Source organism: Hypomesus transpacificus, chromosome 14 (assembly GCF_021917145.1).
Source record: "Hypomesus transpacificus isolate Combined female chromosome 14, fHypTra1, whole genome shotgun sequence".
Classification (NCBI taxonomy): domain Eukaryota; kingdom Metazoa; phylum Chordata; class Actinopteri; order Osmeriformes; family Osmeridae; genus Hypomesus; species Hypomesus transpacificus.
In genome coordinates this window covers 8,192,520-8,219,851 of record NC_061073.1, presented here as the reverse complement: position 1 = coordinate 8,219,851, position 27,332 = coordinate 8,192,520, and the positions used below count along the sequence as shown (strand labels likewise).

At 47.7% G+C, this 27,332-nt stretch overlaps 1 protein-coding gene across 2 annotated transcripts; it reads left to right on the top strand.

Annotated features, from left to right (window-relative positions):
- The first annotated feature begins 3,929 nt into the window (after positions 1 to 3,929).
- Positions 3,930 to 27,332, top strand: LOC124476486 (semaphorin-3ab-like). 2 transcript variants are annotated; one of them, XM_047033652.1, is made up of 18 exons: positions 3,964 to 3,993; positions 4,623 to 4,744; positions 10,451 to 10,611; positions 12,382 to 12,444; positions 15,392 to 15,511; positions 16,284 to 16,374; positions 17,194 to 17,313; positions 17,732 to 17,874; positions 19,010 to 19,124; positions 19,210 to 19,279; positions 19,576 to 19,720; positions 19,870 to 20,089; positions 20,188 to 20,279; positions 20,572 to 20,613; positions 21,669 to 21,826; positions 22,923 to 22,990; positions 24,313 to 24,458; positions 25,604 to 27,332. In XM_047033652.1, exons 2-18 carry the CDS (start codon positions 4,627 to 4,629, stop codon positions 26,156 to 26,158), a joined length of 2,427 nt encoding a protein of 808 aa, XP_046889608.1. In that variant the 5' UTR covers positions 3,964 to 3,993; positions 4,623 to 4,626; the 3' UTR covers positions 26,159 to 27,332. The 2 variants fall into 2 exon arrangements, with proteins under 2 accessions (XP_046889607.1, XP_046889608.1); XM_047033651.1 differs by having other exon boundaries at positions 3,930 to 4,744.

The window sequence follows — 27,332 nt, the reverse complement described above, 5'->3', positions numbered from 1 at the left end:
TAGAGGAGCAGTATTGCTTGAGGAAGGCTGAGCGCGCATTGATGGGGGGGCGGGGGGGGGGGGGTCCTCCTGACCACCTCAATGGATATCGACAGACCTCCTAAACGGCCTCCCCTTCACAGGCCACTTCAACCTCCCCGCCCCCATCACCTCCCCCCCCCTCCTCCCCCCCCCCCCCATCCAAAAACACAGCCCCCCACTCCCCGACATACCGAAGCTCTCCAACAGTCCAGCCCCTTCCTCTCACTCATCCAACTGAGTTTGTAAACTCCTCAACGCCCAGAGAGGGTCACACCACTCCAGACCCCCTCTGCTTGTGAAAAGGACAGATTATACCATGAATCTGTTTTGGCACTCCTTACTAGACTCTTCGAAAGTCTTCTTGAAACACAACCCCCTCCGGAGGGATCTGTTTACACTCCTAAATACTCAAGGACGTGTCCCATTTTTTACTGGACTAATGTTATTCAGTGTGTTATTGAGCTGCACTTGGGTTTACAGGCAAGACGTGAGGACAGATAATACCCTGAAATGTACTAGGTTGTAAAACCATATTTAGGTGTTCTAACGGAATTGAGTTCAAGGAAAGGATTGAGCTCAAATCTGGAATGAACATTGTTGCAAGTGGAATGAGGAAAACGGTGGAGAGGAAGAATACAGCTACAGCATCGAGAAGTGTGGGAGTGTTTATGCAGAAGCTGGGAAAAACACTTAGAGGGGAGGGATGGAAAAGATGGAGGGGAGGAGTCGGGATGGGAACGTTAAAGCGATGTGTACTTTACAAAGAGTGTGAGGGAGGATAGAAAGAGAGTAGGGATGGGTGAAGACAGAAGCAGATTGAAGAACTCTTCAGTGTAGGGGCATGAAAGCCTCGCTGCGTCACCGCCTGATGGTTTCCCACAACTCTATCTCCCTCTGTCTCTTTGAACTAAGAAGAATATGCTGTAATCAAACTGCATTTGAGCTGCTTACCTTCAAAACATTTCTTTTTCTCCTCAATATGTTCCTCATCATATTCCAAGTACAGAAAGCAAACTTTAACTGATATGTTTGTAACTCAAAAAGTCAACGCAATACCCTGTGCAACGTTTTGCGCGGTTTAACTATACTTTCTTTTCTATGATAAGAAGGCCGTGCATCATTTCATACTTTCATAACGCTTCGGAGTTCCTGACAAACCTCCATCAAATGGAGTTTGATTTAAAGAGATCTTGGACTGCTGAAGTGTGGACTAACGTCCTCAAGTGGGCCATTCACTCCTAATTTACTTCCACAATAGTTCTGTCTGGCCTAACCATGGCAGATTGGGTTACATCCCTGGAATAATGAGAGAATGCGTCAACGCTGCCAATCCCACCTTGTTGAGAATAGAGCCTGTCTGTTCCAGCCCCTAATCCAGTCTGTCCTGGAAACAGAGTCTGTACCGAGACACTTGTTCTAAGCTTTCTGCTGGGACTCCAAAGACGGCTAGCTAGCTCCCATTAGCATAAGCAGGAGGCCCATCCGCTCTGGGCAGGATTAGTTCTGCTTCTCTCCTGCTGTCTGATGGCTCTTTACAAACAGGGATACGGCCTGTTAGTGGTCTTTACCACCAGCCCCCTTGGGACCACCAGGCCCCCCCGGGGCCCCATACCCAAGGAGCGGACTCAGACCTCTCACATCCTCACACTGTCTCCTCACCATTAACCACAGGCTGGAAACGCCTCTGTGAGGACCAGATGTACGAAGGGGGACTGACATCTCATTTAGAACAGTATGGGAGAACAGACAGGGGGACTCCCTCTTATGCTATGATGGATTAGCCTGCTGACTGGTTTGGTTGTTGTCTAGGTCCGTCTGGGTTTTTTTTGTTTGTTACATTTACATTTAGTCATTTAGCAGACGCTCTTATCCAGAGCGACTTACAGTAAGTACAGGGACATTCCCCCCGAGGCAAGTAGGGTAAAGTGCCTTGCCCAAGGACACAACGTCATATTGGAGGGGCAGGGAATCGATCCGGCAACCTTCTGATTACTAGCCCGACTCCCTCACCGCTCAGTCATCTGACTCCCTTGTTGCCATCTTGTGTCATGCATGTAAACATCAACATACGTGAGATATTCCGTGAAGCAAGAACATCTCTTCTTCATTGTTCGTTTCAAATGCTCGAAGATTGGAACACGGAAATGACGTCAATGCTGTGTGCGCTACTTCCAGGAAGGCACATGTACTACGAGCTGCGAAAGTGTGGGAATGAAGGCTGGCTCCAGGTCTCCTGACAGACACAGGGATGTTGTGGTCTATCTGTCTGTATCCAGGCAGTCACACAGGCAACCATGTGCTGGAGCACTGAAGCCCTACTGTAGTGTGGACTCGATCCGAAATCCATTGGATGCATTCAGTCGATATCTCTGATGGTTGTCATCGTGGAGGAGCCGGTCACACACACCAGTGAGTTTGCTATCTCACTGTAGACCCATCCGTAGCTAATCCATGTCACACGCATGCAGTTACATCAGAGGTGTCTTCCACCGATGACTGGATTCAACAAATAAGCGAACAAACCAACACACACCCTAAATGAAAAAGGACACCGTGTGGTTGGCTTGATCTCTATTAAGATCAAACCCAACAGGGGAGCAGAAAACAAGGGGAAAATAGAGGATCATCTGACCCACTGAGCATCACAACACCGTCACAGGGTGTCACCGTAAGAGGGTTCTTTTCTCTCGACAGCATCTGGATCACACAGTGGTTCTCTCAGGCAAACAAACCAAGAAATCAATGATGATGCCCGGTACTGTCTGCGTTATCAAAGTTCATCAGTGTCTTATGTTACAGGGTTGGAATCAGTCTCGCCATCAAGAGGCATCAACAACAACTGTTGGTTGGTTAAAAGACCTAAACTTTTAAAGGAAAGGGATTTTTTTTTTTTGGGGGGGGGGGGGGGGGGGGGGGGGGAAGAAAAAAAAGGCATGAAGGAAGTATGAAGGAGATATAAAAAGAAGGAAGGAAGGAAAGAGAAAAGGAAGGAAGAAAGGAAGAATGAAGGATGAAAGACAAGGGAGGAAAGGGGGAAAAAAAGGAAGGAAAGAGGAAAGGAAGGAAGGGGGTAAGGAAGTAAAGATTGAAGGAAGGAAAAATAAATGAAGGAAGGACGGAAAGACAAAAGAAAGAAAGAAAGAAATGATTGAAGGAAGGGAGAGACAGAGGGAGGAATAAAGACAGGAACAGGAAGGCAAGTACAACAGTGTCTTCCAGGTAAGACCAGAACAGGAAATAGTTGGCCAGTCATTGTGACCTGTTGAACTAGATCTTTATTTGCATTGATTATCTGTATATAAAATATATAAAAATTAAATTGCCTTTTGTTTTAAACATCACGGTTTAAAGCCTTTTATATTACTCAATCTACTCACAGTCTCTCTGTGCAAGCTAAACTATAAACAATTCATGAAATGTCTCGATAATCCCTTGTGTTTAATGATAGATCCCGGTGCTGTTATGACAGGCTTTGTGTTTGTGTTCTCTATCAGCATGTATATTCTTCAGTAATCTACCCATGACCTCACTTGCATACTATCAACATACAGTCTGTGTTTTAGTTAAGGGTTTTTTGCCGGGTTCTACTAGAAGTCTCTACCAGTCCTCTGACAAATATACTCATCAACACAGACCTCGTGTCCTCCTATGTCTCCCTGCTTTAGTTTCTTTCCAACAGTCGCCCTCTACCCACATCTCTGCTTTTCCTCTCAATTTCTCTGACTCTCTCGTACTCTCAGTGCACTCCCTCTCACCCTTTCTCCCGCCTCCACTATCTATCTTTTCTCTTCCTCCCTCCTCCCTCCTTTCCTCCTTCCCTCCCTCCCACACTCTCTCCCTCTCTCTCTCTCTCTCTCTCTCTCTCTCTCTCTCTCTCTCTCTCTCTCTCTCTCTCTCTTTCTCTCTCAAGCTACGCTGTCTGGCTCAGCTGTTCTCAGTAGCTCTGTGTGCTGTGTGGACGAGGCTGTGCTGGGCTGGACTAGTGCTGGAGTGCCGTTGAGTACTCAGCAGGTATTTGAGAGCTGTCTACCTACAAGACTGGATTAGCAGCTGAAACACACTGGGCTGGGTTTTGTTACTGAACAACAACAGAAAGACAGAGCAAAACCTTCATGAAGAGAGAAGGATATCAAGGAGAATGTATTAGACTGGAAAGGTGCTGGAGAAGAGACCCATGTTAGGCAGATGTCAAGTCCAGATCCCCTCACTATCTGTGGACTCATTATGGTCCAGTTCTTCTCTCTAGGACATCTTTTGTGGCTGTGAACTGTGGTGCTTTGGCTGAGTTCTGCGGTGCGGTTAGATTTGACCTGGTTCGGCATTTTCTCTGTGACACTGATTGGTAAAGTACCTGCAGATCTGTTTTTAGGTTCTAACAAGCTGGACTTCGACCCTAGTAGTGACTTTTGACCCAGGACAGGTTCCGATTCTGGTGGAAACTGGTCCATATCTGGAGGACTGGATCCACGAGACATCATTACTGGACCGGAGAACCGGGTTACACACAAGACCTTACCCCTGGTCCTGGACTGATCCTGCGTTTCTGGAGAATAGGATCAAAGGAGTACTTTCGGGAACCTGTTGGGCCTCTCTCTCCCCAGGACCATGGGCTCTCTCTGGGGGACAGGCGCGCTGCTGTGTGGAATGGTTCTCCTCTGGAGCCGAGGCAGTGGTGCCCAGCAGACTAAGAGCAATGTCCCCAGACTAAAGCTCTCCTATAAGGGTGAGTCCTCGTCTCTTAACGACTCCCATTGCAGTTTAAACACTTGAACTCCGAGCTCCGAGAGCATATCATGTCTGTGCCTATGTTGGGCTGTGTTTGTCACACGCTGACTCATTACACCACACCATGTTTTGTTCAAAACCAAGTCTCCAGGTTCAAGCTGTAAACTGTTGCTACTGTAATGGATGGTCATTAAGAAATTCATTGCTGGAGGGTGAAATATTATTTCACTTTCTTTTCTTTTTTTGGTGTATGGATGGGTATGCAAAATTAAAACCATGAAGGGGAGAGGTTTTCAGGTAAATCAGTAGGCATGTCAAATCCCCCTGAAATAGATCTATTGGTTCTCAGATGTAATTGTAAAATCCACTGGTTCATTTGTCAAGCTCAATTTGCACATCCAATGTCTTGGATTAAATATTTAAAATGGCATAGTTGTTTTATTGCATTAGTGCTAATCTTAGTCTATCTGCTGACAGCACACAATATTTCTATACTGCCATGATGAACAACCATGTAAAAGCTACCTGGTACATACCTTGGAATGGTTTGGTTTCAGTCTAGAAAGCATCAATGAACATCAGGAACTATGTATTCACAGGTTGTGTTTAATGGAAAATAGTTAACTGCTTTATCTGAGCTGTCGATACTGTAGGGACTCTACTGGGAGCCATATCTCTGACAGATTACACCAGAACCGTCTTGAATAAAGTTGCTTAGAAGAATAAGGCAAAACCCTTGAGTATTCAGTCTATTAAAGTGTTGAGCTTTAAGTGTTACAGCTGATATTTAGATACAGTACAATATATTACAGTACATGCATACGTTTTAACTGTATACTTTTGTTAAATGGATTAGCACCTGTACATGTTTCCTTTATGGGGAAGATAAACTCGAGTTTTATTTATCGCTATCTCTTTCCCCTTCCAAAAAAGATCTCCCTCTCTTTTTCTACATTTAAATTTCTTTTTATTTATTTGTTTCGATGAAAAGAGATGCCAGACTTGGACTCTCCGGTGGCTGAGTGAAGTGTCATTCATCTCTCCCTGCCTCTATTTTCCCTGGATGTCATTTTTCCGCTCGGTCCGGGTCTGCATGGTAATTATACTGAGGATGAATGGTGTTAGTCTGCTTCAGCAGATGGCTTCCCAAAGAGAGACATTTCTCTCTCTCAGCACTAGCGGATCCATAATTACACACTCACACACTCACACACATGCGTGGCCACACACAAACACATGCACGCATGAACACACACACATCCTTGCCTATTAGTGCAAGCGTGCACGCACACACACACACACTTTCCTGTTTGGAACCATCTGTAGATGGCTAATGATACCTGTGTGTTAATCAGTCAACTCTAAACCACAGGCTGTCACTTATAAGAAACTCCCCACTGTGATATCTCTGTTAGACCACGGGGCATCACATACGCACTCTCAAATTCAGTCATAGAGTTACATCCCTGTGCATGCACACTCACAGTGACTTCCCGAAGTCGGCTGCCTCTGACTTTCCAGCTTGTGAGGTGAAGGAACCCTGACCCCTACAGGTGACTGACTAAACACACACGCACACACACATACACACACACACACATACCCCAATGTCACAAAAGCGTAAACACGGACCACAGTGGATCAAGTACACCCAAAGTGGATTCCGGAGAATGGCGAGAGTGCAAATGGTCAGTGGGCCAGAGGGAATGACAACAATACTGCCCCTGGATACCTCAACACGGTGCCACATAGCTCAACGACGTCAACAATCATCGAGTTAGAGAGGCATGCAATGTTTCTGCTCTCTCGTCTCCCTTCCCGAGGGAACCGTGTATTTGTCTGTGCTCCTTAATGGGTGCACTCCCTTCCGGTGGAGAAGGGAACAGGAGAGTACCGTGTACCTCAGCTGAACCTCTCGTCCCACATGCGTTACAGGACTGGAGCCGTGGAGCTCCTGCTGTAGCTGCTTGGAACAGAGAGCCTGCTTCAGTTTTACAGGCTGCCGTGTCCTGCCAACAGCCCTGCCTCTCAGAGACCTGTCCACCCCTTTGATAACCGACGCCAAGGTGCACACACACACACACACACAGACGCTCACATGCACACAGACCCACACAGTGAGACACTGAGACACCAGCACAACCGGCCAAAGTCTAACACTCGAAGACCTTCGACAACAAAAGCCTAAGTGTGGGACAGGGGGAGTTTGAGGCACCGGAGGAACATTAGTGTCTCTGTGGAAGCGGCCCTCTCCCTCCGTCTGCCAGGGCGTGAAAGGACTTTTAATCAGAGATGGGAATGAGGAAGTCCCATTAAAGGCCACTAATCCCGGAGCATGTCAAGAATCTCTGCGCTAGAGTTGGGTTTCTCAGGGTGTGCGAGCGAGTGCGTTTTTTACCATCGGCTGGTCTCATACAGGGCACACCAGAGAGGTGGATGCACGGAGAGGGCGTCAGTGCAGTCAGGGCACTCCGGTTCTCTGGCTCGGGTCCCAGCTAGCAGTTTCTGATTGTTGTTTTTGTCGTGTCAGCGTGATATCCCAGCATTTCCCTTATCTGGCCTTCTGCACATGTCAGTGATTCCGTTGCTTCGTTCTGAGTACGGGATTTGCATGTGCATCGGTTCTCACATCTGTTTGTTTACATCTGTTTGCTCGTCCTGGCCCTTTCGCAGGTGACGTTGGAACAGCGTCGTATCTGGAGTTCTTAGTGTTGACTGCTGTAGCGTTAACCCACAAACAGACCGCGAGTCTATAGGGCTACAGGCCCTGGGGCACAGAGCGTGACTGGATGGGAAGTGTATTTGCACTCAACATGATCAAGAGGTGCTTTGTATGTTCCCACTGAGCAATCGCACACTACCACCCTACACTGCCCTAATGAATGAGGGCTACAGACTGTGGATACTGTCCAACACTGCTTCACGTACTGTACAGTTGATTGTGTTGATTTTTTTTTCTATCGGTGGCAGCACTTAGATAATCCTTCTTGTGCCCTTCAGTCTAGAGAGAGAGAGAGAGGGAGAGCGAGCGAGAACAAGAGAGTAAGATAGACAGAAGGAGGGAGAATGTAGGGTAAAAGAGTTTATTTATATCAGTCTCACATGGGAATGTTGATTCTTTGCGTCCATCTTCCCCCTCCTCCCTCATTCTCCATCTCCCTCCCTCTCTTTCTTTCTCTCTCTCTCTCTCTCGCTCTCTTTCTCTCTCTCTCTCTCTCTCTCTCTCTCTCTCTCTCTCTCTCTCTCTCTCTCTCTCTCTCTCTCTCTCTCTCCCTCTCCGAACGAGAGATCTATTATAATAAAATCAAACACGGTGTCCAACATACTGAGGCATTCAGGAAAGATGGAAATAAAAAGAGAGGGATAGAAATAAGACACTGGCAAAAAGTGGTGAGGGCGAGAAGGTGACACTGACACCAAGCAATGGAGAGTGGAAAGTAGAGAGGGAAACTAAAAAAAAGGAGATGCCAAAATGGAGTGCAGGGTTCAGCCACCACAACTGGTGTTGTGAAGGAAAAAGTGGTGGAAGTTGGATACAAGTGAGGGAGAAAGGGAGATATTTTGAGGAGGCACCTGGTGATGGCCCAGTAGCCACACAACTGTTTGTCCACCTGTCTGTGCATCTGTTAGTAAGACAACAAGAAAGAGTAGCTGTGTTTCGAATGTCTGGGCATACTGTGGCTGAAAATGGTGCAGAACAGAGGTAAGACCAGTTCAAACCTGTACTTTAGAGTGTATGCCAGTACACCTGTGTGTACACAGCCACTGCCATGCATGTGTGTGTGTCTGTGTGACCACAAAGGATATTATCGGTGTGATTATCAGGGTTTCTTTCAATAACTTTCCTAACACTCTGTTTGTTTCCATGGATACTAGTCCTATGGCTTCCCTCAGCACACCTGAGCAGACTGCTTGTGTGCGTGGTGTGTTGACATGGAGATGCGAAAACTCTCTCACGGACACAGTTGGCGTTAAGCTTTAAAATTACAGCAGGCTGACTCTCAAAAGAGCTCTGACAAATCTCTGTTTATAAAACAAGCAAGTTGCTCTCCAAGCAATTAGTTGCTTCCCTATTCAGACACCCAGCTTATTACACACACACACACACACACACACACATACACACACACCTGTTGGTGTCTTATTAGAGATTGAAAGGCGTGGGACCCCCTGTGTTTATTCAGGTGATTCATCACTGTGTTTGTGTGTGTGTGTGTGTGAACCCCCAATTATTTATGACATTTGTAAAGAGGGTGTATGTCTACATTTGGATCATGTCAGTCGTATTACGTACACTCAATGAGGATGGATATGACATCACTAAAAAGACTTAAGACAATGAAACATTTACCAAAAACACACATCAGACGTCTACACTAATGTGGGTGAAAGGTCAGCGATACTGTCGTTGTTTTATTGTAGCATCAGACAAGGGCTTCCCGGACTCCTGTTTATGATTGATCACCATGGTTACAGGGACATGTATTGGGACAGGTTGGACTCGAAAAGCTTTTTTGTTTTACATTCAGTTCACAAAGGTTTAAGTTAGTGTGCTTATTTAGTAACTAGTCAGTAACAAAGTAACTGCTGGAGCTAATCAAGGATCCTTATCTCTAGCTCAAGCCATACCACCGTTTATTACATCGCATACGGCTTCACATAAGTCGTTGTATTCGTGTCCAGTGTGTGTGTGCCCCCCCGGAGAAGAGGTATGTATTCTGGAGTGAGAGCCAGAGAGCAGGAGTGCTTGAGGGGATCTGTTTCTAACTCAATCCAGGAGGTCTGCCTGTCTTTCGCTCACTCCTCCATCCCCCTCTCTCTCCATTCCTCACCTCGCCGTCCCTCTCCCGGCCAGAGGAATTCTGACTCTGCCTTTGCGGGTCTCCTTCCTCGCGTCCCTCGACGTTGCCATCAATCTCTGGATGTTCCTCTCCCCTCCTCCTTAAGCTGCGTGCCTTCTGTCCTCCCGCCCTCTTCTCGTCTCCATGTTTCCTCCTGCCCGTCGCTTTCTTCTATCCCTGTCAGGCTGTGCCACGTAAACACACACGGAAAAGAGTCTGTTCTCCCCACTAAAACATTCATGACGCTTTGTGTTATTTACTCCCGGAGAGCGAGGGAGAGAGAGAGATCGAGAGACAGAGAAAGAGCGAGAGAGACAAAAAAGATGAGAGGAAAAAGAGGAGGAGAGAGAAAAGATTGGAATAAGGGAGTCTCCAAATGTCTTTGAATGCAGGGTTTTTCCAATGACAATCTCTTGATATAATTACAGTTCTAATCTGGTTATATCTCTCACTTTTCATTGAATCTTCCTGCTCGCCCCTTCCTCTCTCAGGCCTGCAGTCTATCTGCTGGACATGCCATTTACTTCCCTCTGTGAGTTCTGCCTGACTGCTCCAGTCAAGGTCAGTTCCCCCAGCCAGAACGTTTGGTTATTGGCTAACTCGAGCACTGCCCGTTCGGTCCAAGATGTGTTGGCAGTGCACACAAACCAGACTTGCTCTTTACCACCCCACCAGACTCTATGTATTTGGTTCAGAGGACAAAATGTCAAATATATATTTTACAGAGAGATATAAAGGAGAGAGTGGGATTCGGAACAATGGATCGAGAAGGAGATATTACGAGGCATCTGAGAAATGTATGTCCTTCAGCCTTATTGGCCATGTTGTACTGAACAGCCCTGCTCTTGTCTCTTCCCCTACAGAGATGCTGGAATCCAATAACCTGGTAACATTTGAGGGCCTTGCCAACAGCTCTGCCTACCACACCTTCCTATTGGACGAGGAGAAGGGCCGGCTGGTGGTGGGAGCCAAGGACCACATCTTCTCTTTCAACCTCATCAACATTAGCAAAGACTATGCACAAGTAAGTCCAGTTTCCTGTAAAATCCCAAACAGAATCATGTCTCTGCCTGTCTTCCTGCCTGTCTGCCTGCTTGTTTGTTTGACTGTGTCATTCTGTCTGACTGTGTCATTCTGTCTGTCTGTCTTACTGTCTATCTGTTTGTCTGTCTGTGTGCCTCTCCAGAGTGTGGGTCTCCACCCTACATGTGGTTCATAGGCTCAGGGATCCAGGGACTCTGTTTCAACAGAAAAAGAGCCTTATGAATATTTCAGACTAGAGCTGTCGCACAGGATCACACGCTGTGCCAGGCATGTTAGCCGCTCCCCGCACACCTGGATGAATAATGGAATAAACGGATACAAAGTGGAGAACAAATCGCATTGTGACCCCCTCTACCCCATCACACACGTGCATGCACAGACAACGGTGACGCTGCGTAGGCAAAACCGTGAAGAGAAAAGATGAAGACTTGCTCTGTTTGAAGAGAGCGATATCTGTTGGTCACATCCAAACTTAGTCATCATGACCAAACTGCGGTTCATGTTGTCATTGTCTCTGGCCTTTGGAGGGAAACTGAATGATTACAAAATGGGGGATTAAGACTCCTCAAACCGGGAAGGCTTTTCCACGCTTGAGCTCAAGCAGAGTAGGATTTCCATGAAAACCATCGTATTTCCTACATAGCTGCAGCCATTTGGCAGCCATTGGAGTTATGTTCATGTATCCCTCTTTCTTGATGGAATTAAATAATATTGCTTAAAGCAGCCTTTTAAACCAGAGTTTTAAGTACTCTCACTAAATACTCTTGGATACTTGGTTTTGTGACATCTTCGTACTCCAAACATAAAACTCATGCATTACTGTAAACTGAGATGGTTTATGGCAAAACAAATCATTAGGGCACCATACATGCTGAACAACAGCACAAACACAGGCAGGGATACAGCAGCAAGCGAACATCGCTAGTGCTAAATAACGATTTTTTTTAGCTAGTCAGCTCCATGACGTCGAGTAAGTAGAGCTTGTGAGGCTGTTCACCAAAAGAACGAAGGGGAACCCACTTGTTTAGCAGATTAAGACATGTTCGTAGGTACCTGGCGAAAAGCATTTTCAACTTTCCTAGACTTTTAGCTAGGGTACTAATGCTGACTGAGGGCTCGCTGTTATCGCTGTCTTACTAGAACGTCGTATCTGTATGCGTCGTTGCTAACGCGTGCTGACGTTGTGACGTTAGGCTAGCACTGAGGTCCCTTGCTACTGGTGCGTGTCCACTACAGCGGAGCGGCGCGGAGCGTCAGCTTCGATTTTGGAGCTTACGTTTTTCTTTTACAAAACGTGCCTGACGATTCATTTTCAATGAAACCGGGCGTTGACGCTCGTGTAGGGCATTGTAGGGCATTGTGGGAGCGTACGCGAGCGTCAATGCCCAGTCTCATTGAAAATGAATTGTCAGGCACGTTTTGTCACAAAAACGTAAGCTTCAAAATCGTCCAACGGAACATAAATCCCAATTCAAGCAACGCAATCGGAACTTGACACCGACATTGTTTATGCAGTGCAAATATTCAAGTTTTTCTAGGGGTGGGAAAATAATAATAATGAATGATAAATATATTTGAGAGAGAACAAAGGTTGTGCTCGCTTAGGTTGGGCTTGTTGAAGGCAAGCGCACCCAATAATGTCTGAAAAAAATCATTTTGGTGTCTGGACTGGTAATCCCTGGGTGTGTTTGTTTCCATGTACACTGTATTGAACATTATTGTAACACAACTGCATCTCCGTGTGTTATAGATCCCATGGCCGGCCTCCCCCTCCAGGAGAGATGAGTGCAAGTGGGCAGGGAAAGACCTTTCGGTAAGACCCCTCCGCCACGAATCACTTCTGCACCCGTAGAAGGACACTACTGGGTTACCCAAGCCCACTATCCATGGCCTTCTGGCAAAGTGCACTTGATCACGGATGACATGTTGAGCTGGATAAGTCATCTTATTGTCCTTGGGTCTAATTGATCTGAGTGTTCCATTGAGAACCACAGAGCGAGCCAGCTTATCCCCAGTCTTCTCATCACAGCTTCGTGACATGTCATGGCCGGTGTTGTCTACCTCCTGGATGTAATCTGTCACATGGTTTTGAGTGCTGTGAATCTGACCATCAATCTGGGTCAAGATAGAACCCTCTACATGACTTTAATCTTCCAGTGCGCCAAAGAGCATGGTTGTTTAATCACAGACTGACCGGACAGGAGAGAGAGAGAGTGCCCCAACAGGATAAACAAACATGTTATATGGGATGCTTGTGAATGACGGTGGCCCCTGGCCAAGGGCATCATCAGAACACTCGAGCCTGTCACTTGGTTTGCCAGGTAGTTGTACCTAGCAGGGTTTATCTCAGGGCGGTGGCTTTCAGGGCAAGAAGCAGCCTGCTGTACACTGTGGTGTACCAGGATGAGGTGTATCATGGTGTACCAGGATGGGGTGGATCATGGTGTACCAGGATAAGGTGGATCAAGGCCATAATCATAATATATATTGGGGGGATTCAAATCTGGAAAAAATATCCCCCCTGCTTCCCTTACGACAGGCAACCACGCACGCTGTCCGAAATTATCCTAAAAAATGTTATCATATTTATAAGTAAATGTGAAAGGTTTTCAAGGGGGGGACCCTCCGACTCCCCAGCACATTTATTCCCTCCCCAATGTTGACTCCATGGTTACGGCCTTGGGGTGTACCATGGTCTACCGAGGGTGGGGGGGGGGGGGGGGGGGGCATATCATGGTGTAACAGGGGGAGGGGGGGGTGTTTCATGGTGTACTATGGTGTAATGTGGTGTACCAGGGTGGGTCGTACTGCAGTGTGGTGTACCGTCCTGTAAACATTCATGCGTACGTGCTGTACATGGCTACAGCTTTCAACAAGCTCGTCTTCTGAATTCCATCTCAGTCGGGTCCTAAGGCAACGGCCTGGTACATGAAATCATAGCAGTGCTGCTTCCGCCTCAGTGCACTGCCTGGGATACAGCCTGGCCAAACTCAGCTCTGGTGCCTCTGCACAAGGCTCATTTAAAGGACCATAAAGTCCTTTGTGTTTGTGTGTTTTCTGTAAACAAGCTGGCAAGGATGAGAGGGGAGGCCTGAAGGGTGGTCTTTGTGTGTTTGAGGGGCGGGGGGAGAGGGGGGAATGAACGACGGATGAAGAGAAGAGAGAGAGGAGCGGTGTGCACTCTGATGAACTGGCAGAAAGACACTTCACATGTTGCCGCGGGGAGATGAGAGAGTGTGTGTGAGCAGAGAAAGAAAGGTTGGAAGAAAAAGACGGAAGGGACAAAAAGAGAGAGAGAGAAATAGAGAGAGATAGAGAGAAAGACATAGAGAGACAGAGAGACAGAGAGACAGAGAGAGAGAGAGAGAGAGAGAGAGAGAGAGAGAGAGAGAGAGAGAGAGAAGAGTGAGAAGCCAAAAAAATGAAACGTGTTCAGCAAACACTAGTACTGGAACACCTGAGTACTTATTGACCCAGTCCTACATATTTACCTCACGAGCCAGTAAGAATACTTTCGATAATTTGGTCACATTTGACAATATTAGAATGTTTCTCACAGTCTGATTTTGTAGCTGCAAATTCCCTTTGACATTCCTTCTTATATCACAGCAGCTCCAGCATCAGGTCCAGGTCATCTACCCAGGGAAGACAGCTGTTAAAGGAAAAACAAAAGCTTAAGCGTGGCAGATTTCTGCTTCTGACCTACAAAAGCCACATAAACTTAGTCATGCATTATTTGTGGATCTGTTTTCCTGCTTTTTCCATGTGCGATGACACATTCATTTTCATGTGAGGTCAAGTGCCATGAGCAGACTCAGGCACGTGTTGAGTAAACTGCCCACGTGGCACTGGAGGAACACACACATACACACACATACACAGACATACACACGGACACACACACACACATACGTATGGACACATAATCTCATGGGGGGACACTTAGAAAACTTGCTTTACTGCTGGGTGTTTTGCAGTGTGGGTGCAGGGCAGCATGGCTATCATAACAATCCCAGCTGTTGTGACACTCACGTTCCTGAGTTGGCCACAGGCAGTCAGGGTGAAGAGAGGTCAATGTGAAGAGAGAGAGAGAGAGAGAGAGAGAGAGAGAGAGAGAGAGAGAGAGAGGAGAGAGAGAGAGAGAGAGAGAGAGAATAACCGGGAGAAAGAAAGGAAGAGAGAGAGAGAGAAATTGAGAAAGCGAGATGATGAAAGAGAAAGACAAAATAGAGTGAGAGAGAGAGAATTAAAAAGAAAAAAAAAGAGGAAAAACAAACACAGATTACCACAAGTCCGTTTATAAGAGAATTTATTACTCAGCACATAAACATTGACAGAGAGGCTTTAGGTACCATGGGTGATCATCTGGTTAGTCAGATTAAACGTCAACGAAGCAGAACATTTCCCTGAGGACAAGCACTTTGTTGTGATTAAAGAGTTTTGTCTCCCTCATTCTAGCCTTCTGTTCTCCAGTGGGTGTTGACCTTTCACAGGGTCCAGTAGGATCAACCCAACACTGGTCAGGGCCACCTCTTTCCCCGGTCTTCAGTACTGGCTGGGCCAACTGACCCAAATAGACAAGGATACAGTCAACTCAAGCCAGAGACAGCCTTACCAGTAAAACGTGACCTGTGTCTGGGATGTGAAATGTAATGTAATAAATCTCTTTGTCCTTCTCTCCTCCCATCTCTCTCTCCCTATCTTTATATCTCTCTCTCTCTCCCTATCTTTATCTCTCTCTCTCTCTCTTTCTATGCTAGAGGGAGTGTTCTAACTTCATCAAAGTGTTGCAGCCATTCAACCAGACTCATCTCTATGTGTGTGGAACAGGGGCCTTCCACCCTGTCTGTGCTTACCTGGAGGTGGGCAAGAGACCTGAGGTACACCAGCTCTCTCCCTCCAGTATCCAAACTGTCTCTCTCAGCATGAAAACCTGAGTATAGGCCAAGTTCACAACAAGTACAGGCCTAATGTCAGAAGTCTACCATAGATATACAGTATCCCTTTTTAACAAAGACTCTCTCAGTGTGACTGAAACTATTTTGGTCCTCTAAATTGGTTTACACTGTAATTTCATTATACAATGGTTTATTAGACAGATTTATTTCGAGTTGGCTCGAAAAGTTTACATACATGTGAATGGGGGGGGGGGGGGTCTAAAAGACAAATTGATTTCTCACACTAATCTCCCGAATGTCAACGAGGCAGACATGCAAATGTGTTTCTTATTCAGGAGACTAAAGCAATTTTCCGATAATTCGATAAACCACAGTCGCGCTCTCTCACGACATCCCTTTAGTGCACCTCCATGGCTGGTCCTTTCAGGCAACGCCGGGGATCCGACTGTGTTCGGAGAGACCTGAATATCTCCACCGCTTCCCCTGGGATTCTCCTTTGAATCCTGGTGCACGTTAGGCAGGGTTAGACCACAGGGTTTCAGAGAGCAGAACACATTCATTTCGCTTTCGTCCAAAGCATCGTTCTGCACAGGGGGGTTTGGAGCCTGCGACTTCTCGATCTGCAGTCAAATGCTCTACACGTGAGCTGCACCCACCCCCTAGATGAGGAAGGATATTTGCCTCAAACCTTTGGTGTCGCCCCCGCCCCTGCCCCTGCTCCTGTGTGACCCCGTGTCTGCTTGTGTCTATCCAGGACAGTGTGTTCAGACTGGAGTCTCACATAGAGAACGGACGAGGGAAGAGCCCTTATGATCCCAAACTGCTCACCGCCTCCATGCTCATCGGTAAGTCAGACACACACACACACACACACAGGCCTTCAACTTGAAGCTTAGGTTTCAAGCGCGCACTGCGCACTCGTGAAAGTGAGGTGCAGAGCCATGCGTCACACATCTACCCTCCTTCATTTGAGCCTCCGTTCAAAAGAACGCCTCAATGACAGGACTGGCGATCCATGATGTCAGTCATTAGGCAAGGCCGTGCTCTGTACTTGGGCTTCACGCAGCAGTGGACCACTCCTTCCCACGTCTGTAAAACCTGCGTTGGGTCCGACAGCTCAGCGGCACGCTGTCGGGTGGCACGTTAGTTAAACGGGACCAAGACCGAGTGCGTGTGACGGGCGAGGATTTTCCAGCCGCATCCGGGCCCTATCACAGCATTTCATCTGGCAGATGGTCATTTTCCGGGCCCTTCTCTGCCCTTTCCCTCCCCGCCCCCCCACCCTCACCCCCCCCTATTCCCCTCTCTCCCTACGTCTCGCACCTCTCTCCTGCCTCGCCCCCCTCGCGTGTCTTTCCCTCTCCCTCCCCCTCTGTTCTCCATCGGGTTCCACGTGGATTTCTACTGGTGACGATGCAGGGCTGTCAGTCACGGTGGGTCAGGCCAGGCTGTTTCCTCTGGAAAGCCCAGCTCTTTCTCCACCTGCTAATCTCTGCTACCTGCTCAAGCAATACTGCGGCTTCACACCTGCTTACGATTTGGGTTGTTGTATGTCACGCTCTCTCCACACACACGCAGTCACACACTCATGTCCGCACACGCGTACACACACACACACATGCCCGTTTCCTTCACCAGAGGCTCGTTCCTTCCTCTGTTTCCAGATGGGGAGCTGTACTCGGGGACGTCAGCTGACTTCATGGGGCGGGACTTTGCCATATTCCGGACCCTTGGCAAGCACCATCCAATCAGGACGGAGCAGCATGACTCGCGCTGGCTGAACGGTGAGAGAGGCCAGTAGGGTTTTCGGATGAAGAAGAACCAGACTCCATTATCCAGCGACACACTGTGCAACAGGGCTATGAGGGGGAGGGGGGGGGGGTTAAAAGAAAGAAACACAGACAGGAATACGTGTGGCGTGACAGGAAACAAAAGCAGAGAGGAGAGACGAAAAGCAAGAGATGGAATGTCACCTAAAATAAAGAAATAAATCCTTCTTTAAACATTTTCTGGAGAACTGGAGTGAAATAAGACACTGTGCTGTTTCCTAGTCACTGCTTACCAAACAAAGATTTCAAACTCGACACCCCTGCAGGCAAAGGGCCAGGGTTGAAATACCAGTCTCATAATATCATTATGTTCATGTGTGCGCAATGCTCATTGTGTGGTTTTGTGTGCGTGTGTGGTTGTGTGTGTGTCCAGACCCGAGGTTTGTGAGCGTCCACCAGATCCCTGAGAGTGACAACCCCGAGGATGACAAGATCTACCTGTTCTTCCGAGAGAACGCCATGGATGGAGAGCACGCAGGGAAGGCGACACATGCTCGCATCGGACAGCTCTGCAAGGTACGCTGACTCTCCTTCTCTGTCTCTGTCTCTGTCTCTCTCTTTCTTTCTTTCTCTCTCTCTCTGTCTCTCTCTGTCTCTCTCACTCTCTCTCTCTGTGTCTCTCTCTCTCTCACACACACATACACACACACACACACAGTCGAGCACACAAAGATAAAAAATCCCCAGTATTACAAAAACACTTGACGAGTGTCAGAATAGGCTCCAAGAGGGGGCCTTTCATGGTTAGTTATCTCAGGTTATTTTTATCCTGGGGATGGGGCGTGCGGTTTGTTGTGTTTGGTGCCCCCCCCCCCCCTCCCACCGCCCTCCCGCCGCCCTGAGAGAAACCTGAGAGAGATGGCTGAAATGTCACTTGAGCCTGAGAGACACAGGCACAACAATAGCACCACAGTCTGCTTAATGCCAGGCTCTGGCAGAGCCTGCCGTCTGCCCTGCCATCCTGCTCCAAGATCAAAACCCCATCAGGAACTGGTCTGGAATCAGCTTCATCCCCTCCAGAACCCAACCAAGTTCCCTAGGAGGAACCGCCCCCAAACTGATCTCAGATCAGTGCTATATACCCCCCCCCCCCCCCCCCCCCCCCCCCCCTCCCCCCAGAGTCCTCTGTTCCTGCCTGATTCTCCAGTATGGGGAGGAATCTGCTCTTCTCAACACAGAACAATCCGTCTATTATGCAGGATGCCATATCAATTTATGCTGTGCATAGTTGGGTGTGTGCTTGAATTGGGGATCATAAATTACTTGGGGGGGGCTGGATGTGTTTGTTCTGTGACCTCACTGAGGACCCTCACGCTGCAGGAGCCAGTGTTCTGTCGCTGTCTGAGGGAAAACAAACACACGAGCGCAGACACCAAACACGCACAGGGGTATTCAAATGCCGACTCAGATATCTGTCAGCGCTTCGTCATCTCTAGGTTGTGGAGTTCATCTGGAAGTACTTAGACGGTGCCTCTGAATGTGCTCCATCCTTGTTTGGGCTGTGTGTGACTGACTTGGCCGGTAGACCAACAATAATCTCGTTCAATTCAGCAATCCAGTCCAAAGCTTTTCTTGATTCCCTACTCTGGATTGATATGTAGTTGAGATGTACAGTGAGGCTGGTGTTAACCACGTGTGATCCACCCTACAGAATGATCTGGGGGGCCACAGGAGTCTGGTGAACAAATGGACCACCTTCCTCAAAGCTCGGCTGGTCTGCTCTGTCCCCGGCCTCAACGGCATCGACACACACTTCGATGAGCTGCGTGAGTGTGCGACACGCTTGAATGACACCGGCGAGTGCACTGTGGATCATTTCAGGACTCACGTTTTGTGATTTGTCGTCCGCAGAGGATGTGTTCTTGATCAGCTCCAAGGATCCGAAGAACCCCATAGTGTATGCCGTGTTCACCACCTCCAGGTAGGCGACCAACACGGGGTTTGTTGGTGTTACTTATCTACTATACATTTTGTGTATCTAACCGGATATTTTCTGTCTTCATCCATCCATCCACCCATCTCTCTCTCTCTCCCTCCCCTCTCTCTCTCTCTCTCTCTCTCTCTCTCTCTCTCTCTCTCTCTCTCTCTCTCTCTCTCTCTCTGTCTCTCTCTATCTCTCTCTCACGATCCCTTATTATCTCTCTCTCTTTCATTCTCTGTGTCTACCTCTCGGTCTCTCTATCCCTCCCCATGTCGGTCTCTCTCTCTGGCCCTCAGTAACATCTTCAAGGGGTCGGCAGTGTGCATGTACAACATGGCAGACATCAGGAGGGTGTTCCTGGGTCCCTATGCCCACAGAGATGGACCCAACTACCAGTGGGTGCCCTTCCAGGGGCGCGTCCCCTACCCTCGCCCCGGCACGGTGAGGGCAGAGTGTGTGTGCATGTGCGTGTGTCTGTGTGCGGGCGCATTTGGGTGAGTGTGCGTGTGTGCCCCTCAAGTCGTATGTTGATGTGCAGGAATGAAAAAATCAACGTGGAGTCTCTTAAATCCTCACATCTGCATCCTCAGTGCCCCAGCAAGACCTTCGGAGGATTCTATTCAACGAAGGACCTCCCCGACGACGTCATCACCTTCGCCAGAGGTCACCCGGCCATGTTTAACCCTGTGTACCCGATCAACAACCGACCAATCATAGTCAAAACAGATGTGGACTACCAGTTCACTCAGTTAGTGGTGGACAGGGTGGAGGCAGAGGATGGACAGTACGATGTCATGTTCATAGGCACAGGTACACTTGCACACACACAGACAGACAGACACACGCATGCTCAAACGCACAGTGTTGCGTGTCGTCGTGTGTTGTTGACCAACGTTGCCCTGGCGCAGATGCGGGGACAGTGCTGAAGGTGGTCTCCGTCCCTCGAGGTTCCTGGCATGACTTGGAGGAGGTCCTCCTGGAGGAGATGACGGTGTTCAGGGTACGTTCACGCCCACCCAGCGTTTAATACTCACTGAGTCATATGGCTGAGCGGCAAGGGAGTCGGGTTAGTAATCAGAAGGTTGCCGGACCGATTCCCAGCATGCCAAATGACGTTGTGTCCTTGGGCAAGGCACTTCACCCTAGTTGCCTCAGGGGGAATGTCCCTGTACTTCCTGTAAGTCGCTCTGGACTTACAGGAAGAGCGTCTGCTAAATGACTACATGTAAATGTAATGCAGCCTGCTTCCCCGTGCGAACCCAGCACTCATTATCAACCTGTTTTTCTTCTAGGAACCGACCGCTATAACGGCTATGGAGCTTTCCACCAAGCAGGTAACTCGAGATTTATGAATTTCTCACCGCATAAAACAATCATGGGTATACAGATGTAACGCACCGGGACAGGAACGATGTCATATCATGCAGCCACACTGCACAGAGTCTGTGGTGTGGTGTTCTTTTTCCAAAGAGCTAGAAGTGATCATCACCACTTTCAAAGTCAACTCTATGAATATGTGATGAGAATGGCGTGTTCTACAGTCGTGGTGTGTTCTCTTAACGCCAGTCGGCTCCTGTTAGCATCATTCCTGCAATACCCAGAATGTTCATTAGCTACCCAGGAATAGAGAGGCAGGAAAACAGGGCAAGGATATACTGTCTGACTACTTACGATGTCACTTTTACATTTATTTGGAACCCTTATTGGAACTCAACTTGGAATGCCAGAGAAACAGAGAGAAAGAGCGGCAGAGAGAGAGAGGGAGAGAGAGAGAGCGAGAGAGAGAGAGAGAGAGAGAGGGAGCGAGAGAGAGGGAGAGAGAGAGAGAGAGAGAGAGAGAGAGAGAGAGAGAGAGAGAGAGAGAGAGGGAGAGAGTGAGAGAGAGAGAGAGAGAGAGAGAGAGAGAGAGGGGAGAGAGAGAGAGAGAGAGAGAGAGAGAGAGAGAGAGGAGAGAGAGAGAGAGAGAGAGAGAGAGAGAGAGAGAGAGAGAGAGTGAGAGTGAGAGACTGATATCATCTTAAAAAATTAAAAAAGACACAGGTCTGACACACCTTGCCTGAGGGCCGTGACACTGAACAATGAAACACTTGTCAGCAGAGAGAGGTTACACAGTTAAGAAATGAGGTTAACTGTTATTCCAGACAGGTTGTCTGTGGTTGATAGAACAGGCAGCCCGTTCTTGCAAATTAGAGATGGAAAGTGTATTTAACATGTCATATGAAAGAACACCTTTTACCTGTCGGGACTTCACCCCGCCTTTCTACTAAACCACATGCAAAGGTCAATAGGCATTTCCACACAGCCGTGATGAGCAAACTCATTTTCGTACAGGCAAATCAGCGTCCGCTCTGACCTTTGAGGAGAATCGTTGCTTTTTTGGTTTCCACAGCAACAGCTGTACCTGGGCTCATCCATGGGCGTGTCCCAGATGCCTTTGCACCGCTGTGAGGTGTACGGAAAGGCCTGCGCCGAGTGCTGTCTGGCTAGAGACCCCTACTGTGCCTGGGATGGCACCGAGTGTTCCAGATACTTCCCCATGGCCAAGAGGTACACACACACACACACGCGCGCACACCCACCCAAACACATGCATCCATGCAGTTTGGAGACAGACACTTTTCTATACAGCTACAGTTGTGTGTATTCTTTCGAAGGGTAAACGTGATGGACTGTGGATGGGGGCGAGGGGCTTTTTTAGACAGAGCAGCAACAATGGAGCCGCGGGCTCCAGCGTTCAAATGCACAGCATGTGCATCAGAGAGCAAACGTGTTCAACATATCGGCGAAAGAAAGAGGAGGGGTTTTCATATCCATCGGTGGGAACATATGGAGGCTAGCAAGTTTCAGTGGAGGCAGGGATTCGAAATGGAGCCGTCTTTGTGTGTATGCCCTGCAGGTAGAAGGGTTGTGTTTCTCCTGCCGTCAAAATACAACCCTCCACATGTATACCGTAAATAAGAACCAATATCCGAGATGTCTGAGAGACAGTTTTGTCTGGGTGAAAGAGAGGTGAAATAAATGAGTGTGTGTCTGTGTGTCTGTTTGTGTGTGTGTGTGTGCATGATTATGCAGAACTCCTCTGCAGCCTCCCACTCATAAAGCTCCACTGGGCTTATTGATTTGAATTGGAGCTGCTTCGTGTCAAGTTTCCTCGGCTAGTTGGACTTTCCAATATGCAGAGAGCGGAAGACAGCTACCCCTGCTAACCTGCCCAGTCGGAGCAATCTCACACCTCCAATTATCCACTCATCTCCTGGCTGTCTCTCAAACACGGGGAGACGAGAACACAGCACCTCCTATTCTCCCTGTCCTGTTCTTCAACTTTCCAAAGAGCCAGAGTTGTTTATTCAGTCATTATTTACAGTACATACCTCAACTGTTCATGCTGTGTTTGCGTGTGTGTGTGTGTGTGTGTGTCGGAGAGACATGAGTGATTGATTAGGTTTGAATTCCTCTCTTCCACACACCCTGTAATTAGAGCTAAGCTGTGCTTTTTCTATGGGTTTATTGAGGTAGGCCTCACTTCAGTTAGTTTATCTGCTTGGCTCACACCACTAGCGCAAATCCCAACCACAGACCCATTAACTCACTTTACTCATTAACTCTCTCTCTTTCTCTCTCTCTCTGTTTCTTTGACTGTTAGGAGAACAAGGAGGCAGGACATCAGGAATGGCGACCCTTTGACCCAGTGCTCAGATCTGCAGCATCACGGTATGGAGTTGCTTCACGCGTTTGGATGACGACGCAATGGCAATTTTCTTTTCGTATAAAATCAACATGAAACACATATGAACGCATACTATAAACAGAACTTGGCTATTTGGCTGTACTTTGAAGACCTTGTAAACCTTGTGCCTTACCCTCTCCAATTCTCAGTGAGAAAAAAAAAACAAAAAAGCCTTACACTGTAAGTGTTTTATTTGTCTTTTATGTGTTGCTGGTGGTGTGTAGATTACAGTGGGTCCGTTTAAAGCGTTTAATTAACATCCCCAGGATTCCTCTCAGCCTCCTCTCAGTCTCATTGCCCGGTCCTAGCCAGTTAGCGGTCTTTTGACTAAAAACAGCGCTTAGACTGCAGCCAAAGAGACTCTTTCACCATGTTAATTACATATTTTACTTATTTCAACACCGCTTGCTTAAGCTGCCGTCCTTTGGCAGATGAAAACACGGCACAAGCACACACTCTGAGGGACACAAACAAGCACACGCGCACACAAACGCACCCACACGCACCCACGCTGTGAGTGCCGTATAACCACCCACACAGCATATGCTACACATTGATTTCTCATTTAGGATGGAGGAGGGGTGGTGTTTGGGCTGAGGCGGGAGAGGATGTTGTTCTGCATCGCCTAGTTTCCACTGACAGCCAAAGCCGATGACATTCCAGGGAGTACAGGAACGGCAGCACAAAGCCCGGCCAGGAAAGAGATGGATGAGGGATGGGAGGACGGCAGTCAGTCTGACGTCTGTGCTCTACTGTAACATTTTGAACGTACCTAACTTTAGAAATAACGCCGCAACGGCCCTGGATTCACACTGGAGGAACGCACCTGGACTTGATTGACAGGCTCCCACCCTTTATAAACCCAGGATTCTGTTACAGCCCATTTCCCATACAAAGCGACATAAGTCGGTGGAAGGAAGGCTTATAGATTGAGTGAGTGTTGCTTGGACGGGGATGGAGAGCCTAATGTGAAACACAGGCAAGGGAGAACCCCCAGGCTTCCCCAGACACGCACAGGCTGATAGGGAGAGGACAAGCTTAAACAGCTGATCTGCATCCGTCACACAGAGAGAGACATTCTGTGGGTGTTTTTCAGACAAATGTTGACAGTGCACCGGTCGTTTTCCATGGGACGTCTGCACTAGACAATACATTTGCAATTTGTCATCATAACAGTGCATGGGGCGCAACAATATTGCGATGATGTGTTGGTGATGATGAGCCATGCTCATTTGTCACCTCAACATCCTGAGGCACCCTGAATTTGTGTTGTTCATGTTGTGGTCATGCTGCTGTGTTTCTCCAGACGACCTCAACGGTCAAACTACCCTGCTGGTCAAGACGGTGTATGGGGTGGAGAACAGCAGCACGTTTCTGGAATGTACTCCCAAGTCTCAGAGAGCTCTTACTTACTGGCAGTACCAACAACCCAACGACGACCGCAAACAAGAGGTGAGCTGTCCCCTCACTGTCCCCTCGCCATTTCCCCAAAGGAGATTCAAAAGGACACTCTTAACCCTTGTGTTGTCTTAGGGGTAAAAAAAGACCCGTCACTGTGTTTATCAGCAGAGAAAACCCCCTAAATGTTATTTTTTTTACCTGAAAATGTATGACTTTTCCTAGAATGACCCCAACATTAGAAAAAGCGAAACAATGTCTTTGTTCACATTTCCATGAAAGCTGTACACCACTAGGGTACAAAGATTGTCTTCGGGGTCATTTTTGACCCGGCAGTTATAAAACCATTATACACACCACACACACAAAAAAATTATTGACACACATACACACACACACACACACACAAACACTCACACACATACAAAAAGATAATTACATCATTTGTGCTAGTGATTGAACTCAGACAAAGCTAAAACTTCCGTGTGCAGGTGCAGCATCTCCCCTCCCTACATGACTCAAGCTCACAGACAAAATAAAAACAATTCAGACAAACTAAACCAAATTTCAGACTAAATAAAAATGTCTTCAAAGCATTGTTTACTAAAGGGGAATGCAGTCAGAGGCTACAAAGGTCCTGCAAATGACAGTACCCCCAGTATTCTTTGCTGAAGCCATGACTGCATATTTCAGTGCCCAACAGGGTTAGGGTCTCAGCTCTCAGATGTACAGGTTGTAGATCTGATATTTTCAGATGTCCAGAAGGAACAACAGTACAATGATTTAGAAGAGGAGGTATCTGAAGAAGAACATGGGGAATAATTCCAACCCGGAGCATGAAGCAATAATACACCTCTGCTTTAGTAAAGAAAACAGTTATGACAGGTCTGCTGTAATAAAAACGAATAGTTGTCCACTGATTAAATGTAGTCTTTCTGCAATGTGAAAAGGTAAAACCTGCATATTCCCAAATTTTGTGATGAAGTACAGGTTGTTTCTTCATGCAAAATAGATTAGGAGTTTAAAATTCAATAAAGCTGCTTTATTTTAGGGGTTTGGTGAAGGTGGGTCATTTTTGACCCTTATGACAAGAGGAGTGTGCAGAATGTTAAGACAACACGAGGGTTAACGTCACAGTGGCAAAGGTGGTGGTGGTCTCTTGGGCTAATGGCTGTTGTGACTGTCTCGCTGTGTTGCAGATCAAAGCCGGGGAGCGTTTCATTCGTACGGAGCAAGGCCTGCTGATCCGAACCCTGACCAAGCAGGATTCCGGAACCTTTCTGTGTCAGGCGGTGGAGCACGGTTTCATGCAGACCCTCCTGAAGGTCACCCTGGAGGTCATCGACACCGAGCGCCTGGACGAGCTGCTCCACCGTGACGAGGAGCCCGCCGCCCTCTCCCCCCCCGTCCAGGACCTGCCCCCCGCGCGCGAGTCGCCCAATCAGAAGGTGTGGTACAGAGACTTCCTGTCCCTGGTCAACCAGCCCACCACGAACAGTGTGGATGAGTTCTGTGAGCAGGTGTGGAAGAGGGAGAGGAAGCACAGGAGGCAGAAGGCCAATCTCGCCCAGCAGGTACAGCAGCATCAGCAACAGCAGCAGCAGCAGCAGCAGCAGCAGCAGCAGCAGAAGGGGCTCGTGCACGCTCACGGCCACGCCCACGGGCTGGCCGCCAAGTGGAAACACCTGCAGGAGAGGCAGAAAGGACGCAACCGCAGGACCCACGAACTGGAGAGAGCCCCTCGCAGCGTTTGACCTCGATATCGGACCCCCGCATCTCCAACCCGAATCCCATGTCTGAGTCCTGGTCCCCATCACCTCGCCCCCCCCCCCCACACCACCTCTATCACATACTGAGACATAGACTCCTTCCTTCCACACAGACTTGTGAATAAAAGAAAGCTCAACTGGAAACAAAGGCAATATCCCTCTGGTCGGTATGTTGTGTGTGTGCGTGGGCACCATGTTTACAGTGAGCCGCTCAGAAGGACGCCCAGAGGCAAGATGTTCTACAGGACTGTTATCTCAGCTGGCCTGCCTGGCCTCTGCCCCAATGACGAACAGCTTCAGCCATCAAGGCCCCTTACCATGCTCCACTCCTGAATAGACTTACCAACAGCCCTGTCTAGATAGCTATGTTTCATGTAATAATAAGGTTTTGTGATTTACTGTTTATCATCTCCTTTCTCCAACCAGATTCTAAAACCTAAAATGTATCTAGACGGATCTTAGGAAACAAGGGATGATAGTGTTTTAGAATCGCTCAAAGAGCCGGAACAGGTCTCCTAACGTATCATAAAGACAATACATCTTCACAGCTAGGTTAAAAGCACAAAGGTTTGATGTTTTGTGGAGAACGTGTAGGATCCTAAGGACTGAGGTGAATGCCCAAGCACTGCAAGCAACGTCACAGAGTCGCTACCACTTGTCAACTTTGATCTTGTTCTAAGTTATGTACTATGTGTAAATAATTGCTTTGTTACCTCGTACTAAAGGGAATGGTGTCTGGAATTTGTGTTACTTTCTGTTGCTAGCCCCATAAACAAATGTATTTAAGAAAAAGTGATTACATGTTTTGGATTCAAAAGCAGTCAATTAGAAAAGTGAAATTGTGTAACAGTAATGGTGTTTAAGTGTATAGTTGAGCTCTTCCAACACAGATGTTTAGTATTTTATTTTTATGCTTGTCCTAGTATTCAATAATCCAATGATTCTGCTATAACTTGCTACCCGTTTTTGTTACATCATTTTTAATTTTCTTACCACTATTCCAAGTCCAAGTCATTATCTAGTTACCAAGTTGATTATATTGATTATGCAATTTACATACAACAATGTGTTTATATTTATTGAAGTACAGTGCCCTCCAAAAGTATTGGAACAGTGAGGCCAATTCCTTTATTTTTGCTGTAGACTGAAAACATTTGGG

Excerpts from the sequence above, each read along its gene's own strand:
- LOC124476486 (XM_047033651.1), top strand. The coding sequence starts at position 4,627 with ATGGGCTCTCTCTGGGGGACAGGCGCGCTGCTGTGTGGAATGGTTCTC. Across the intron at positions 17,314-17,731 it reads TGACTCGCGCTGGCTGAACG|ACCCGAGGTTTGTGAGCGTC; the intron begins GTGAGAGAGGCC and ends GTGTGTGTCCAG. Across the intron at positions 19,125-19,209 it reads CACACACTTCGATGAGCTGC|AGGATGTGTTCTTGATCAGC; the intron begins GTGAGTGTGCGA and ends TGTCGTCCGCAG.